At 38.7% G+C, this 16,851-nt stretch overlaps 1 protein-coding gene across 2 annotated transcripts; it reads right to left on the minus strand.

Moving 5' to 3' along the window:
- On the minus strand, positions 1 to 11,621 carry lpin2 (lipin 2). 2 transcript variants are annotated; one of them, XM_015024736.1, is made up of 18 exons: positions 11,403 to 11,621; positions 10,733 to 11,076; positions 10,546 to 10,653; positions 10,327 to 10,453; positions 9,911 to 10,241; positions 9,259 to 9,358; positions 8,914 to 9,101; positions 8,619 to 8,712; positions 8,455 to 8,524; positions 8,261 to 8,353; positions 8,040 to 8,122; positions 6,747 to 6,891; positions 6,186 to 6,334; positions 4,651 to 4,737; positions 4,059 to 4,211; positions 3,018 to 3,132; positions 2,232 to 2,335; positions 1 to 986 (listed from the first exon to the last, which is right to left on the minus strand). In XM_015024736.1, exons 1-18 carry the CDS (start codon positions 11,553 to 11,555, stop codon positions 842 to 844), a joined length of 2,589 nt encoding a protein of 862 aa, XP_014880222.1. In that variant the 5' UTR covers positions 11,556 to 11,621; the 3' UTR covers positions 1 to 841. The 2 variants fall into 2 exon arrangements, with proteins under 2 accessions (XP_014880222.1, XP_014880221.1); XM_015024735.1 differs by having other exon boundaries at positions 10,733 to 11,079.
- Between the last annotated feature and the right edge of the window lie 5,230 nt (positions 11,622 to 16,851).

Raw genomic sequence — 16,851 nt, forward strand, 5'->3', positions numbered from 1 at the left:
TCCTGACAAGCAATGGAATTACAACAGAAATCAATAACTTAATATATTAATTTTAAATAATTACTGTTGTTAACAGAACACATAAGGTCTGCAAAGCTTGTACAACAGAACAAACATTTTACAACAACCGCTGGACAATAAACCATGAAGCTGCTTCATTTTGCCGCAACTAAGTGCGGATCCATACATTCTTGGCATACACGGAGTTTTTACCTCGATTACAAACAATATCGAACATAACTCACTGCGCACGTAGTTCATGACCTTTAGAAGAAGCCAATAGAAATGTGCGACGTGAGTAAAGAGTGTCAGAAAAACTGAACTTCAAGCAGCGTTGCTACAGTAGGCTCCTGCAAACCAATGAGTTTGAGCATCACGGTTGGGGGAAATCTGACATCAGCCAGCTGTTACAATCCGTGTTCACTTTTCTCGTCAGGTCTCACCAAACTCCTCTCACACTGTATAATTAAGAAATGTGTAAAATGAAATTAAATTAGGAAACTGAGTGCCTTCTGAGTTACTAAAAGTATTCTGTTTGAAAAAATATTTATTTTAGATTGCTATCCCTGCACCACTCAACTACAGGCCGGTCGTCGAGCAGAGCGACCTGGCACCAGTAAGCGATTAGTCCGTTTTCCAGTGGTTGAAGTTTCAGCTGATGTTAATCTCCACTCGTGAAAAATAAATACAGTTTTCAAGTTATGTTTTAAGTTTCGTCTTAACCCTGTTTTCTCTGGTAGTCGTAGAGCTGTGTGTGCCTAAGTGCTATTGGATCCACTCCACGTTTGTTTACGCCTCGTCCCCGCACAGATGAATGGCTGGGTGAGAGTCTGTGCAGCGGTTAGAGCGGTTCGTCGAGGTTGATTTCTGGTAGCGGCTGTCTCCAATAACAGAAGGAGCTAAATTCGGGCATCACGAAGGCTTCGTTCTGCTCTTTACTCAGCAGAGGGAAAACGTGCTCCACCAGCTCACTAAGTCTGCCGTAGCTGTGGACGGAAAGAAGCGTGTTAGAGAATTTTAGTCCGTTTCATATTTACAGAAAAGCAGCTTACAAGAAGTGATGTACAACATTTATTCAACAGTAAAAGACTCCAAACATGCATTTAGGTAATGACTGACTCCTAGTATGTAGGTATAGCAAGGTTTTGAAAAGTTCTATTTTATTGTAAGAGATGTTTATATTCGATTCCAATATGGTGTTACTGGAATAAAGTCCCTGATGAAACTGCTGCAAAGCCTGTAATTTCCATCTCATACAGACAAGATGTTATTGAGCTTGTAGCAAAGTCAAACTAGAGTCAGAATGGATGTTTCATTCATTTTAAAGCCTTTATATGAGTAACTATAATTGTTGTTGAGGGCTGAATCATTTGCTGAGCTCAATTTTTCCAAAAGAATATATGTTTGTAAATGATACATTTGTATGATTCTGCTGGCAGTAGCTGACGGGTCATACTAAAAACAAAAACTTTACCATTTTTTATGTTTTAGAACTGTTAAAAAAATGAAAAACTGCTAAGTCATGTCTTCGACTGTATGTTCAGTCTGATGATATTAATTCACACTTTAATCCAACTACTCTACCTTTTACTTTAGGAGGTCATGGTTATATATTATGCAAGTCCTGTTAAAAACTCAATACTCTGTATCCGTCTTTCTGGTTTGATCTGATCCTGCCTTAAACTCAGTTTCTAATCTTGGAACCCAAACAGAGTAATGGCTTGAACTAAATCTCAGCTTCTGAAGTGCATTTGGATTTGTGTACAGCATCAACGCAGTATGACTGTTTCAGATTTTCTGCTGCCCCCCCCCCACCCTGCGCTCTGCCCTCAATGGATGGTCAGAGCACAGGTCGCTCTTAAATCAACTCGATTTGAATCCAGGTGGTTCTGTTTGGTTAACCTGAGAGCAACTGGAAAACTGAACTTTTGTTACTTTAAATAGGACCAGAAGAAGCACAATTGCTCACAGTTCACAGTAGTTTTTTTTTATTTCTAAGACAAAGAGTAAGAGTAGCCTAAATGTCAACAAAATAAGTGTTAACAGAAGCATCATTAGGCAGTTGGAGAATAACTGAGACAGTTACAACCATGAGCTACTTAAGGACAAAACAAAGCAAGTATAGAGCTTTGATTTTGAGTGTGAGGAAGTGAAGAAAAGTCCCTGAGAGACCGTGACTTGCAGTTTCAATTAGATCATTATTTTTCTTTATTTTATTTTTATTTACTCACGATGACTTGTTGCCCTTGGTCTGCTCCTGGATCAGCTCTCCTTTGGGGTTAACTGTGAAGATCCGACACAGCGGGACTCCAACCTCCTTATAGGCAAAAACATCCTGAATGGAGACGATGACAAGAGGCTTACTGCACATGCTGAAAATTAGAACTGAAACGAATCCAAATGAAGTGTTAAATGTCTTGGGTGTGCAGGTTCTGTAGACGGAAATACACATCAGGGTCTCTTCACCGCCTTTAAAAAAAAAAAAATTATAACCTCAATAAAGAACATCTATAAAAGCTTTGGAAAGCCACTCAAGAGAAACGTTGATAAACCTCATAATCATGCACACTGATAAGTCACTGACATTAATCACATATTTCCTGTTTTTGTTCCTCTAAGAGCATTCGATGGAAATATTTCAGCTGTTTAGAATAGATCAGCTTTTGTGTTTGTTTATTTAATTTGTTTTGGGGTTTTTTCCCCTTTGCTGAGCAACAAAGTTTCTATGGTTGCTTCATGGGGTGTTTGTGTTTATACAGCTGAAGACAGAAAAGGATGATACTCTGGCCAAGCTTCCCTCCCTTTCACATAAACTCAAACTTACCAAGTGACCTCAACTCTGGTTCAGCCCTGTACTGATTTCACTTGTTTGTGTCTGTTAACTGATAGCCAAAGAGTCATGTTGACATTGCAATACCCCCTTGAGTGCAAAAAAAAAAGCAGTTCATGTAAAAAAAAAAAAAAACAAGCACTTCAATATCTGGCAGTCTGAGATTTTCTAACACGCATTAACTCACATTAGCTCGATTCCCAAAGGCAGCGTAGAAAGGCTGCTTGTTATTCTGAAACAGGTTCTTGATGTCTGTAAGGCATTCGATCTTGAAGATCTCTGGTTTTTTCTCGATGACCTCCCTGAAAAAAAACAAACAAACAAAAAAAAGAAGTTTCATGAGTCCTCTGTTTATATTAAAGTCATATGGTTGTTTTATGTCAAACATACTTTTTAATAATCCATTCTATTAAATTTATAATTTCAATAGACAAATAAAACACAACCCAAAGATGCCAAGACTCTTTAATAAAATACTTTGATAAAAAAAAGGTCTGTATTTGAAGCAAATAAAATAAGACACTCATTTTGAAAAGGCAACATTTGAAAATTACCGACGTCCATCGATACAAGACTAAAAAGTACATTGCCATAGCAACTACAAAGTATAGTCTTCAAGGATGTAAAACATTCCCACGGCTCTGACGCACAATTCAAAGTACACCCAAGCAGTGTTTAATTAAAATATAAACACGGATCTACTACATCCTTTTGCAGCATTACTTTTTCAGATCATATCTGATAAACCAGTACATATTGTTGTATATTAAAAACAGAAGATATGCGAGGACAAAATTATGTACCAAAGCCAACAAACCACTGACAGCAAAGTCCACACAAAACTAGCAACTCTGACAGAAGGTGAAGGGTTAGACTGGTTCACCAGTCAACAAGATGTCATGAGTAAAAAGCACAAATGCTGCAAGCTATCCAATGATAAATGATTAGTTTAAACCCCGAATACATTTTGATCAGAAAATATGAATTTTTCTGTCTGAATCTATTAGCAAATAGAATGAAATTGTCATTTATACCCTCACTACAAAATATCAGCTAAGATTCTTAACATACATAAGCTCAAGAATTAAATAATTATAAATATGTCTCTATTTACCGAAGAAATAATCCAGGCTTCAAGAGAGAAAACAAAGGTTTGGTATTATGAGAATGGAATGTGCATGAGAACTTTCTGGAGGAAAGTGTTGGCCATCATCACACTTTATTGTACCTGTGGAATGCAGAGAAGAGGCTGCTGGGAGACAGCATGAGCGGTCCTCGCGGCAGGATGATGCCTCCATCGTTGACCCACTGCAGGTAGCCCCTCGTCATGTCGGCCATGCCGATAGCCCGAGCTGAGCAGTACAAGAATTTGTAGCCATTCCTGCGAATGAGAGAAAATGACTCCAAGCCTGCACAAACAACAACCACCACCACCATCATCATCATCATAACCCATAACTTCAGGAGAAAAGATCCAAGAATTTTATTGTTACTCAAGTGCAGATTTTACAGTAACTGTCCTAGTCACCGAGGTTTCTCCTGTGTGGCGGTGATTTTTCTAATCTTTACTTAAAGCAGCAAGTTTAGGACTACAAATTTAATTACTTCTTAGAAATCCAGTTAATGTTTCTTTTAGCGAGAATTAAGTCATGATTATAGTTGAGCACACTGAGTCATCCACTTCACAGCGTCCCACGCAAACACTGAGAGGAAATATCAGCTCCACAGAAAGCCAACTGGGAATCAAAGACGGGCACTCCTAACCGCTGACCAAACATTCATTCTGTCCCTGTAATTAATCCCGGTTGTTGTGCACTTACTCGGCCACGGAGTGGTACAGCTTGGCAATGCCCTGGTGGGTCCAGTCTTTCCCCAACTGTGGGAGAATCTGTCCAAACACATCTGATCTAAAAAACAAACGCACATTATTGACATTATGTTGAAGAGCCTCCAAGTGGGAGGCAGGCCGCTCAAAAGGCAAAAAAGGAAGAGATGTAAAGTCACAGCTTAAATATGCAAAAAGAAAAATATATAGGATTCTTAGTACAGACTGTTCAGAGAAGGTTAAATAAGCCACACCCCACTACATTAACATTTCATGGTGAATATAAAACTTTATGGGATTTCCTTTGCTAATGAGAATTACTGGCCCCATAGGGAAGACACAGAGTCACCCTCAGCTTATGGCTGTGTGCACTGACAGAACGAGATGTAAATGGGCTCATTATAGATCCTGTACTTTTCAACCTGTTCTTGAAAGAGCACCACGTCACATGCTGGCCTTGGGGTTTGCTGAGATAATAAGCTCCAGTCGATCTGGACTTGTTTGATGTCAAACGTCAGAGAACAGGCATGAAATAAGCTGCAGACATCAGTTTTGGTTCAAAAGAGGAACTACCGGTGAGATAATTTTCTAAAACAGAAAAAAAGCACAACATTCTGGATAGTTTTAAATAAGAAGTTCTTTAAAAAATTTTAAAAATTAAAAACATGTATTATCTGCAGAGATTTATAATGTAATCAACAATACTATTGCAGTCTTGACCAACATATTTGAGGTGTAGAATTTTGGTGATGGTACTCATCAAAATGTAATGTTTGTTCAGTTGTTGGCTGTATGGCATTTTCTTTCAAATTTAGCGCTTTTATTATTTAAAGCACCGTGAACCGCCTTGCTGCTGAAATGTGCTACACAGATAAACTTGATTGGTTGATTGAAATGGGACTCGCAGCACAATAAATTTTATTCTGCTCATGTGGAGATTTTTTTCCCCATCAGACTTGTAGTAAAATATCAACGAAATGAACAAGTGACAATAAATGTGAACACTGCAGCAAACCTTCCACACAAGTTGCAAATATTTATATATAGCGTTATTGTCTGCCCTGCAGTCTAATCTGATCATCTAAGCTGAAAGCCATAAATACCAACAACTGAAAGTTATATCGTTGACAATAAAGCGTGCTGAGCTACAGATGGTGCCTTGCTAAAGAAAAAAAAAAAAAAATGTTTCCCCTTCTGCATAATGAATGTTTACGGAGCAAGATCCAAGACTGACAATCTGGGCCTTCACTGATTTTAAAATAGATCACCATTTTGCAGCAAAAGTCAAAGAGGCTCCAGCATAACAAAAGGATGAATAGCAGTTTCTAAAAATATGCAGTGTGGTAAGCCAGTATATTTGCATGCATTTATAAAAAAGAAACCCAATAAAGTGTTCCAAAAATAATCCCCCAACTTCCCATATGCGCTGCACTAAATGAAAAGAAAAAAAAAATGCAAGACAGACTCTTTTTCAAAGTTTTGGACTTTTATTTCCTACTGAGCCTCTAAATTTTCTTTTGAGACACCTACTTGGTGATGGTACCATCAATGTCAGAGATGATGACTTTGTCATCCCAGTTCCACAGGTAGATGGTCCCCTCACAACGGCATGTGCCTTGGTACTGAGTGGTAATGCTAAATGTCACGTCATTTGGTCCCTCCTTTAGTTTCAAACTAGCCTAGGGGGAAAAAAAAAATAAAAAAATAGAATGAAAAATGTCAGGCCATCTGGAGGAAGAATCTATTTCATTCACAAGAAGAAAACCCAAACATAGGCAATGGTCTGCTGAACAAATTGTTTTGTCATAATGCAAAAATCTGCAAAGGTCTTTAGAGCCCCCTACTGGCACCAAGCCCAACAAAAAAAAAAAAAACAAAAAAAAAAATTATATATATATATATATATATATATATATATATATAGCCTGCAGGGAGAGCTCTAAAACACAGAATAGATGCTTAGACAGTGCAAGGGTTAGATATTTGCGCCATCAAAGCACTACATTTGCTAAAATGAAAAAAAAAACAAAAACAAAAAAAAAAACTATAATGAGACAAAAGAACAACTATTCTATTTTAGAAAGCACTTACTATCTGATCTGAGGAAAGACGTAGTGACTTCCTGTAAGTGTGGGGGGTGGAATGATGTCCTTCTGCTGGCTGCAGCCTCTCTTGGCAGGACGCAGCACTGACCTCCTTGGATTCCTCATCACTCGAGGTGTCTCCTGCTTTCGACCTACAGGACAGTTATGTTAATTATTTACCCCATAAAATACAGTGATAAAACTTATAGACATTAAATAAAGTCACTTTATAGTTACAGGCTGCAGGTCCATCTCAAAGCAAAATATCATAGATGGATTAACTTATTTCCATAAGTCAATACAAAAAGTGAATTATTAAAAGATGAGATGAGAATTTTGATTTTGGATTATTGCTGATGATCCTAAATTTTGTTTCTATAAAATCAGAATACCAATAGAAAACAGATGCAACCTGTTGAGGAAGACAACTAATTTGAGTCGTCCAGCAGACTGTCAAGAGGGGAAACCATAAAAAGGTCAATGATAAAGAACCTTGACGTTCAGTATTGTATTCAAGAATGTTAATGTAAAGTTAAATGTGGAAAAAAATGTATCCCCTCTGTATTTCATCTTACAGTGTTGCAAACTACATTAATTCTCAATGTTGATATTTAAATTTGCCTTTTTGGGAATCCATAAAATTCTTAACACACGTTACAACAGTATTCCTCCGAAGTGCATGTGTGTGCAGCGAGTCCCTTCAATATGTATGTGCATCTGTACATTAGTGTGTCGAGTCACTCAAAAGCAAGCCTGGTTATAAAAGAGGTCTGGATACTCTAAGTTTTGTTATGCACTGCAGTAGCAGAGTGACACAGGAGAAGAAGCAGAGATCTGTTGGCAGGGATCATAATGAGCCAGAAAAAAAAAAAAAAAAAAAAAATTCCTGGGGGCCTTTTTCCCCCAAGCTGTTGAACGCGCTCTGAAGTTAGACAGGTGTTCTATCGATTACATTTTTGGCCCAGATTTGACTGACACGCTACCTCCATGTGTTACTGTGCTAACTTAACGCTAAACCCAAAATGAATAAATAAAGATAACTAGATCAATTATTCAAAGACGAAATCCATAAGCTATCCCAAAGAAAGACTCCTTTAATGGCAGCTCTAGTATAAAACTGCATATAAAGAATCTGATACATCAGTTTTTGAATTGAATAACTGAAATGACTTTTTATAATTCTAATTTAATGAGATGCACCTGAATTCACAAATGTCTTTATTCCAATTCCTTGCCAAGACCAGATTTAGTTTGATGTTCAATATTTCCACATTTTTAAACATGAATGCATAGTACATACGGCAAAGCCAATTTCTCGTGAGAAATAGAGGGTTCTCCTTCCTCTAGCTGACACTCCTCCTTGGTTTCAAGCTTTGTTTCAGACTAAAGAAAAAAAAAAAAGAAAAGAGAAGGTATTGGGAGCAATTAATGTAGCTTAGAATCTAGATTTGGGAAAAAAATATTGTTAATAAAATGTGGGCAAAGTGTTTTCTTGTATTACTTATGAGAGCATATATCTACCTGTTTGACTGAACTGTCTGCTCTTTTTCGCCAGAACCACCAGCGACCTGATTTCTTTGGCATTTTCTCCTTCATCCAAGCCTCCTCTGTAGCCTATAAACAAAAACAAAAAAATATTTACTACTAAGTTAATCATTATTTGAATTTAGCAAATAATTAAGATACAAAATAAATTTAACAACAAAAAAAAATACCTTTGGTAAATTCTTCTGAAATGCCTGTAGACTTAGAATCAAGGGTGCAGCTAGTGTCCAGTTATAATACCTAAAATCAAACAAACAAAAACTAAATCAGACACATGAACTCCTACAAAACAAAGCTTTCGAATTAGATAGAATAAAACAAAAAGCTTACCAACCTATTTCCTATCTTTACAACTAAGTTAGGGTTGTCTATGATTGCTGGATTTTCAGCAAACTCATGATATGTGATGATATGTTCCATAAATTTTTCTGCAAACACAGATGGAATTCAAAATTAATTACAGGTAAAGTGCAACATGTAACCAGTATCTAGCACATTTTAGTTTCTGTACCTGAAAGTGCTTTAACAAACATGCATCTAAACTGATAATAAACAAATCTGTTTGCGTATAAAAGAGCTGATATGAATGTTTTATTATCTGAAAACAGCAGGCAAACTTTATTGCTGACCTTTGGATATTTCAGCATTTTCTGTGAGACCTCCGCACAGAGAAAGAGTGACATCAGGGAGGTCACTGGCCGAGTCAGAAAGACATTCTGTCCCGCTGTCAGCAGCTGCACTACCCACGGACTGTGGAGACTGGGAACCAGAACGCATCTCTGAGTCGATCCAGTGCTTTGCTGTTGCCTCAGACTCACTGACGGAAGAAAGAACGAATGGACCAGAAAGGCAGACAAAAAGTTAAGGATGTTCAAAGTCGTAGGTTGAAATGTATATTATTTCCAGTGTTAAAATATAGCGCATGTTTAATAAATAAGAAGTGAGCGTATCAAGTGTTTCTTGCGTGAACAAACCTCTTGGGAAAATATCTTGCAGCCACATCGGGTTCAAGGACATTTAGGTCATCTAGGTAGATGTCCTCTGGACCCTGATGCTGACTCCTCTTTGGGACTCCTGCATACAACGCATAAAATCACTTGCTACTTTAGAATGACCTTATATCAAATTACAACCATAAACAAATTTATTTATTTATTTACTTTTTTAGATTTTGTGTGATTAAAACAACAAAAGTAGTGAATATCTGTGCCGTTCTATTCAGCTACCCTGAGGCAATGCTTTGCAGAACCTGTTGCAATTGAGTTTTGAATAGTATTTGATTTCTGCCTATGGATCTCTATGGGTTGGCGACATAAGTGAGCCAGTAGCAAAGATGAACAACGTGCAATCTACAGAACAGTAACATTTACAATGAGGTTGAAAAGACAGGGACTGCCTACCAATTAGGAGCCATTTTTTAAATTGTATTTACCAGCAGGAATCATTCATCTTCTACTGCATAGTTATGCACTGCTTTTGTTTTGGTCGAATATAACCAATTCTGTTAAAATACACAGAAGTTTGTAGTTGTAATGTGACAATATGTCAAAGTTCAAGGGCTTTGTGAGGCTCTGCTTATTTATGTTTTTATTCACTGCAAACCAGAATGTGTGACACCCGGCGTACCTTTCTTCTTGGAGGGTGAATCGGTATGTTGGCTGTTTGAAGGGGTGGAGGTGGTCACATTGGATGGAAGGACATCAGGAGGTTCTGTTGGGGTTAAAGGACTCTCAGACGTCACGGTGCTGATGCTCGTTAGGCTGCCGGGTGTTACAGTGGTGACAGGGGTACGTGGCTCAGGCTTGACTATGGTACACACTGAGGGGCCTCCATCTTCCTTTTCAGTCTCCGTTTCATTCGCCATAGCCTCTGAGCTGAGGATGACGCGGAAGTGGGTGCTTTCTGATGGGGTGATGGTCACCGTCTTTATTGGTTCAGGTTTTTCTTTGCGTGTGACCTAAATATTAAAAACGGCAGATGTCACTTCAGAAAACATGGCAAATTGGCACCTGCTGTGACTTTTACAGGAAAGAAGTGCTTACCCTAGTTGTTTCTGGAAACTCCCCCCAGGTCCACTGCATATGGGACTCAGCCCTCAACAAACTCTCTGAAGACTTCATCACCAGTTCAGAGTCGCTCTTTGGGGAAAAGGCCTGGGACAAGCTATGGCTGAAAAGGCAGGAAGTGAAACACAAACAATGAGCAAAACGTTTTATGCATCTATGATCAACTCGAGATGCAAAGCTTAGCTTTACACGTACCCATCGCCTGATGGCCATTCACTGTCGGACAGCGGGTAACCTTCCAGGTTATGTCTGACTGTAGGCAGTTTGGGGTCTATGTCACGGATTGTTGAAGTTGAAGGTGACCTACATCCAGAATGCAAAATATATATAAATATATATGTTGTTAAAAACCTTTCCCAGCAGTCCTTGAACCCAAAACTACCTCGATACATGTGGTGCGGATTCTTCATCAGAGCTGAGATCCATCTCAAAAATCTCTTCATTTTGTCCAGTGCCCGACACAGCAGCAGTTGTAGCAGCGACAGAATTACCAGAAGACACCGGTGGGGTCAGCTCTTCTCTGCGAGGGTCTCCTTTGTGCTTCTTTCTTCGTCTTTTTTTCTTTTTTGTGGCAGTGGCACTGGGAGCAGGGGGCTCAGGTGGGTCTTCTTGGTCAAGAGGATCATCATCATTTGGATCTTTAGGTGCCCGGTTTTCGACCGCCGACATCCAGAACAGGTGACTCTCTGTGGGTATTGGGGATGTGGCCAAGTGGGCAGGAATAATCTGCTGAAGTGGACATTTGTCAATATGCGGCTGAAAGCTTATGCAACAGTAGAACAGTAGAGACCAATGCAACACAAGGAGCTGTCATGATAGGAGAAACATTTGCAACTGTCAAATGTGTCAACTGAACAAAGTGGGTGGATTTCTCAATACAGACCTTGCCGTTTTCTTTACAAACACATCAGAAAGTGGTTTGTTGAAAAGGGCATAATAAACTGCTTTCTCAAATGCATTATTTGAAACTTGAACTAACTTTTTTTTTCTTTCAGTCATAAACAGTTTAATTTTATTTCCAAATTAATGATGTGTGTATTTGTTACGCTTACATTTTCTTCTTCGGCTTCCTGGACAAAAAATGCCTCTCCGTTGTCACCAAGTTTCATATGCAGGTCCACAGGATCACCATTCACTTCAATATCAATCTGAAAACATGAAAGAAAATTCAGGCTGATATTTGTAACAACATCAAACAACAACATGAAAACTAAGAAAGTAATCAGTTACATTGGCAGTGGGTTTTATAAGAAGATTTTGGCAAACAGTGGTTTAAGATGGCCAGTTTGAGGCCATTTGAAAGAATTTCCACTTTAGTATAAAACTCAAAAGACTGATCTTTGTTGAGCTCAGTGAACACACCAGACCGAGTGCAAAAAGATACTTAAAGGCAAGATATTTTCTCCACTGCATGTCAAGACTTGTCTGTGGTTCATTCAGGGGGCAAGTCATTGAGTGACAGATGTTAACAGGAAGTTTTAACATTGTGTAGGTAAGTTGCTCCATTTTGCTCTTTCAAGCTTTCTACCTGAAGGTCTGATTGGTCCAAAAGCTATATGTATTTATATAGATATACATATAACTTTTTAAATATGATTTTTGTTCTTGTTTGAATATGAATATTAATAGTTTGGAGTGCTATTTTACACAAGGAGCAGTTCAATATGTATGCAATCGGAGACATTACAGTGCTTCAGAAATGCATTTATGCCTGAAGGCAACAAAAAGAAGGGGTGTAAAATGGGAGACGATAAAAAAAAGCAGTTAGATGCCAACAGTACAAGTTGCAAATATGTCTTTTTTCTCTGACACAGTCTACATTTTGTCTGCCAAGAAAGCAATGGTTTAATCAGCTATGCAATCTAAAAATCAGAAAGATGGCACTTAAAGTAAAAAATACATAAGCTATTTAGGAAAGCTCATGTTTCACCTCAGGGATTATAAATCCTAATAAGCATTCAAGTCCCCAGGGCTTTTATTTTGTGGAGCAGCCAATAAAACGAGGCTTTTTGAGTTTGCTGGGGAAACCCCGGTGGAATGGGGCCCATTCTGTAATTTAACACCACAATAACAAAAAATTAAAAAAAAAGTAGTAACATCTGGAAGACACTACAGACCAGGCTGGCTATGGCACACAAGTGCTCTGCAACATGACACCAGATCATCAATATTGGGTTGAAAACCACAGCCACCAGAATGTTCTTTGTCCTCCCTTTAATAGATTGCTGCTTGGATTTTTCCATGTTGTGCTAAACTTTTCAGCAGATGCTGGATTCTCTACCGGTTAGAGATGAAATTTCACCTGGTGAAGGAAACTATAGCAACTAATCTGAGTGTGGCTTTGAATTTCAGGCTCTAATTAATAATGAGACAGAATAAATGAGGCTTCTGCTTATCCACTTACAGTCAGTGAGAGGTTAGACTCACTTCAAGTGGTTATATTCACTCCAACAGCTCATTGCCAATATCATCCTTGAGCTACTTTTCAGCACAGGTAATGGGTACCTGCTGATGCTATTGATTAGTGTATTACATGAACTTGCACTAGTTTCACTAAATTAATTTACTTTAATTGTTCAAAGCACAAATTAGAGAAAGATATTAGCTTCCATGGTAAAACTGTGTTCAATTAATATTAATATTTTCAAATGGAAGGAATACTTTGTGGTTGCCCTCCAAAGTGACTAATTAATGTTGAAAAATGTCTGCATATAAAAGACAAATATATTTCATGAAATAACTTCCCAAAAGGCTATAAATACACAAAGCAGCAGTCCTCACTGATTTGAAAACTGTGCCTAGGAACAGGTATAAATGTTCGTTACACAACAGCCCTTCTGTGAGCCACTGAGGACCTTTTCTTCCCTCCCCCATGCATTCAAGTTGTAGAGCAGTTGCCATAGAAACAACTCATTCATTCCTTTCCAGGCCCATCAGCATTCTAGCTAGGTGGGTAGACAGACTCGGGTTAAAACAAATTTTTTCTTGTATACCAAGTAAAACGGATTTTTCAGAGACTCTCTAAGCAAGCGCTCCAACTCAAATTATATTTTATAGGTATGGGCACGGATATAAAAATATTTCGTTCATTCATTTGAGTAAACCAATGTCAATTTTTACTCCATCCACATTGATATATCCATTTTCTAAACAAAAAAACATGAGAAGTACAATTTCATGGTCATGACAAATTAGTTTTTATCTGTATGCTTTTTCTAAGATTTGGTTCATTTCTCTGCTCAGATTCAAAAGACAATGTACTAATGGCAAGTAAACTGAAGATAGGCTGCGCTTTCCAAGTTATACAAACAACAGCTCACACATTCTTACAACTTGCAGTTAAACATGCAACAGCAGAAGAAACTGAAATCGAACGCACAACTCTCCTATTGCAGGACAAGTACTCTTCTTGTTAGTATCAATACCGACAAATTTTGAGCCTTTGTAATTAGCATTCTCTTAGAGATCTTTTTTTTTTGCGTGGAAGTACTCTACCAGTCAAAAGGTTTGAAGAGCTGACATTTTAATTNATTAGACTATTTCACATACTTCACCAAGGGGGTCCAGGGTTGCCACCCTGCAAAGACCTCCAACAGATGGATCCGACAAAGGAGCGACTAAACATGGAGGTATACATCCTGGTACGAGGAGGGGGGTGATTACTGGATGAGGAACAGGTGGGTTATTAACAAATGCCTGTAGGTGTGTGGTGGGGGCAGAAAACAAGAAGAAACTCAGAAAACTAGTGAGAGAGTCGATCATTCATTCCTTAATAAAAACTAAATCTCCTTGTTTCCAATTTTAAAGAGTGGCTTGGAAAAGTTTTAGGTCACACAGAAAGAGAGAAAAACATGGTGCATCTTTTTGTCCAATGTATGTAAATATCTGGTTTGTATATTTAGTCGGTCTCAAGAGTCATACATGTTAGAAAATATGTGGGAACATGATTAGGTGGATTATTGTTCGGTAAAGAGAGTTGTTAAAGTCTGTTCCCCATTCATTAGTGTGTGGCCAAACTATTTAGAGTTAGTGTGTGGAGGCAGCATGAACTTGGCCTCCAGTGTGTGTGTGTGTGTGTGCGTGTGTGTGTGTGTGTGTGTGTCTCCATTAGGCATGTGTTATGCTGTTAACAACACACCTTGCTGGCTCGACAAAACGAGGCTGTTAAACCGTGTTTGTGTAGACAGACGGGCCTTTGTTAGTGAACAAATTCAATTCAGATTCAATTTAAAAAGAATAAAAAAATACTTTACAAATCCCAAAGGGAAATTAAATTCAATCAAAGATAGTAAAAGAGAGATGGGTAACATGTGAAACGGGCTTACACTTTTTATTCTCGATAATCCTCCAGTTTGGTGTCAATTCGCGAGTCATACCCAAATCGGACCGTGTGTCGTCCTGATGTACTAGGAACCGGGGCATCAGGAGGAGTTTCTCCAAACATAACCTCGTGTTTCCCCCAGCTGTTTTCTCAGAAGTGGAAATTTTAGCAACTTCTAACTCAGCACTTCACAATGGGATACACTTTATTGCCGCCAGCGCACAGGCATGTGCACACCCAGCACCCCCTTCCTGCCATGACTGGCAACTTTGTGGTTTCTCACAGCTTGATTCTGGAATCATTAAAAGAGGAGGTTAGAAAAAAACAAAACAAAAAACCTGGGAACCTGTGACCAGCTTCAACCAATCTGTCTTTTGAAAGGATAGGGAGCGAGGATGACTAATAAGCCGTTCTTAAAAGGTCAGGTGGAAGATAACCGAGGTAAAGATTTAATTTTGCCTCCCTAAAGCATTCATACCACGTGAGCTTTTTCAGACAGTTTGGGACAAAGCTGGGTTAGGACATAAAATGCCATCTTTGAACGTCTCGTAAAGTTCGTCATCTGAAAAAGAAAATAATGTCACGACTGCAAACCTGCCAAAACGTGGCCTTTTCCCTAAACACACAAAACGGTCTAGAAAAACGTCCATCAGAAAAACAGCCAGGAGGAGTTAATATCAAATATTAGCTATGCACACAGTGTCGTGACAGAGGAAAGAAGGCAATAAAGCATCCAATTTGCAGTTTGTCACACAATCCATGTAGGAGACTGAGTTTTGGTCAAATGAGACCAACACCGGGTTTGAGTTTGAGCAGCTTAAATCGAAATAGAAACTTTCACTTTTCAGATTTTTTTTCGTTCGGGGAAAAACAATCTGAAAACCATGTATCGCTTCCCTATTCCTTCAGAATAATGCACCGCAGTCTATTGGCCAATCACATAAAACCCCAATAAAAAAATTCTTCGAAGTTTGTGGCTTTAATGTGACAAAATGTGGAAAAGTTAAAGGGCACATTGCGAAAAGCACCTTCGGTATCTCCTAAAACAACACCCACCCTGGACGATGCCGCATCCAATGACCTACTTCCAAAGCAAACACATCTGGCTGGCTCCACCGGACCGGAGTTACCAAGTCATCACGCTCCAGTGCCGTATGTTTGCTTTCTTACTTTCTTTTTATTATTTTGTTTTGTTCTGCTTTCGCTGAACCTCGGATTTTCTTAACCTCAAGAGCGTAGATGCTATGCATAGATTTTACACAATGAAAAGGTTCAACAGTGCTCCCGGGTTTTGTTGAATTTTTCCGTCGGCGCTGTAGAGGTCGTAGGGTTTTTGTGTAGATGAAAAAGAAAAAGTGTGTCACATTTTTACTGTACTGTACCTTACTTTTTGAGGTACGAAACATTAAAGAACATTTTGAATGTATGCTACGACGATTCAAACTGGATCACATGCACTGTTTTGAGAAACTCTTGGTAACCTTTGGACTTTGACCCATTTTGCCAAATGAAAACCACAAACTTGAATGTATTTTTGCTAGGATTTTACGTGGCAGACCAAGACGAAACAGTGCATTTTGTCTCTGAAAATAAATCTTAAATGTGTGGTGTGCAGTTGTATTCAAGCAAGTCTGCTTTGCAAGCTAATTTTCAAGTGTCTTTGAAAGTGTGTTGATGTTCAAATTAGCCTGAGGTCAAAGTAGCTTGACCTCAGTCAAGCTACTTTGACCGAGTAGCTTGACTTAAGTGTCTTAATATTAAAAGTGTCTTTGAACGTTAATTTTCAACTCTTTCCAATAGATCCTCAGTTTTATTGTGGAGTGAATTTTAACTGGGCCATTCCAACACACAAATTTTCTTCCTGCTAAACCATTCCACTATTGAAGGAAAGCGTTTCAGCAGCTTTCCCTCAGTAAATGTAGATGGTGTGTTCAGGGTGATGTGCATTTTGGTCGGTTCTTACCAGAGCACATTCGACCACATGCTTGCTGTGTCCCCAACATGGTTTGTGACAGGCGTGGGCATCTCATGGCATAAAGAGCAAATTTGCGGACTGGACGAATAATAGTTCCAACGTTGACATTCTCCCACATGAGCTGTGGATCTCTGCTGCTCCTCCAGCATTACCGGTGGAGCTCTCGGCTGCTTTTCTGATCAAAGTTTTCCTCTCAAGTCTGCCA

Source organism: Poecilia latipinna, unplaced genomic scaffold, assembly GCF_001443285.1.
Source record: "Poecilia latipinna isolate Pla-1442-1.1 unplaced genomic scaffold, P_latipinna-1.0 Scaffold3795, whole genome shotgun sequence".
Classification (NCBI taxonomy): Eukaryota; Metazoa; Chordata; class Actinopteri; order Cyprinodontiformes; family Poeciliidae; genus Poecilia; species Poecilia latipinna.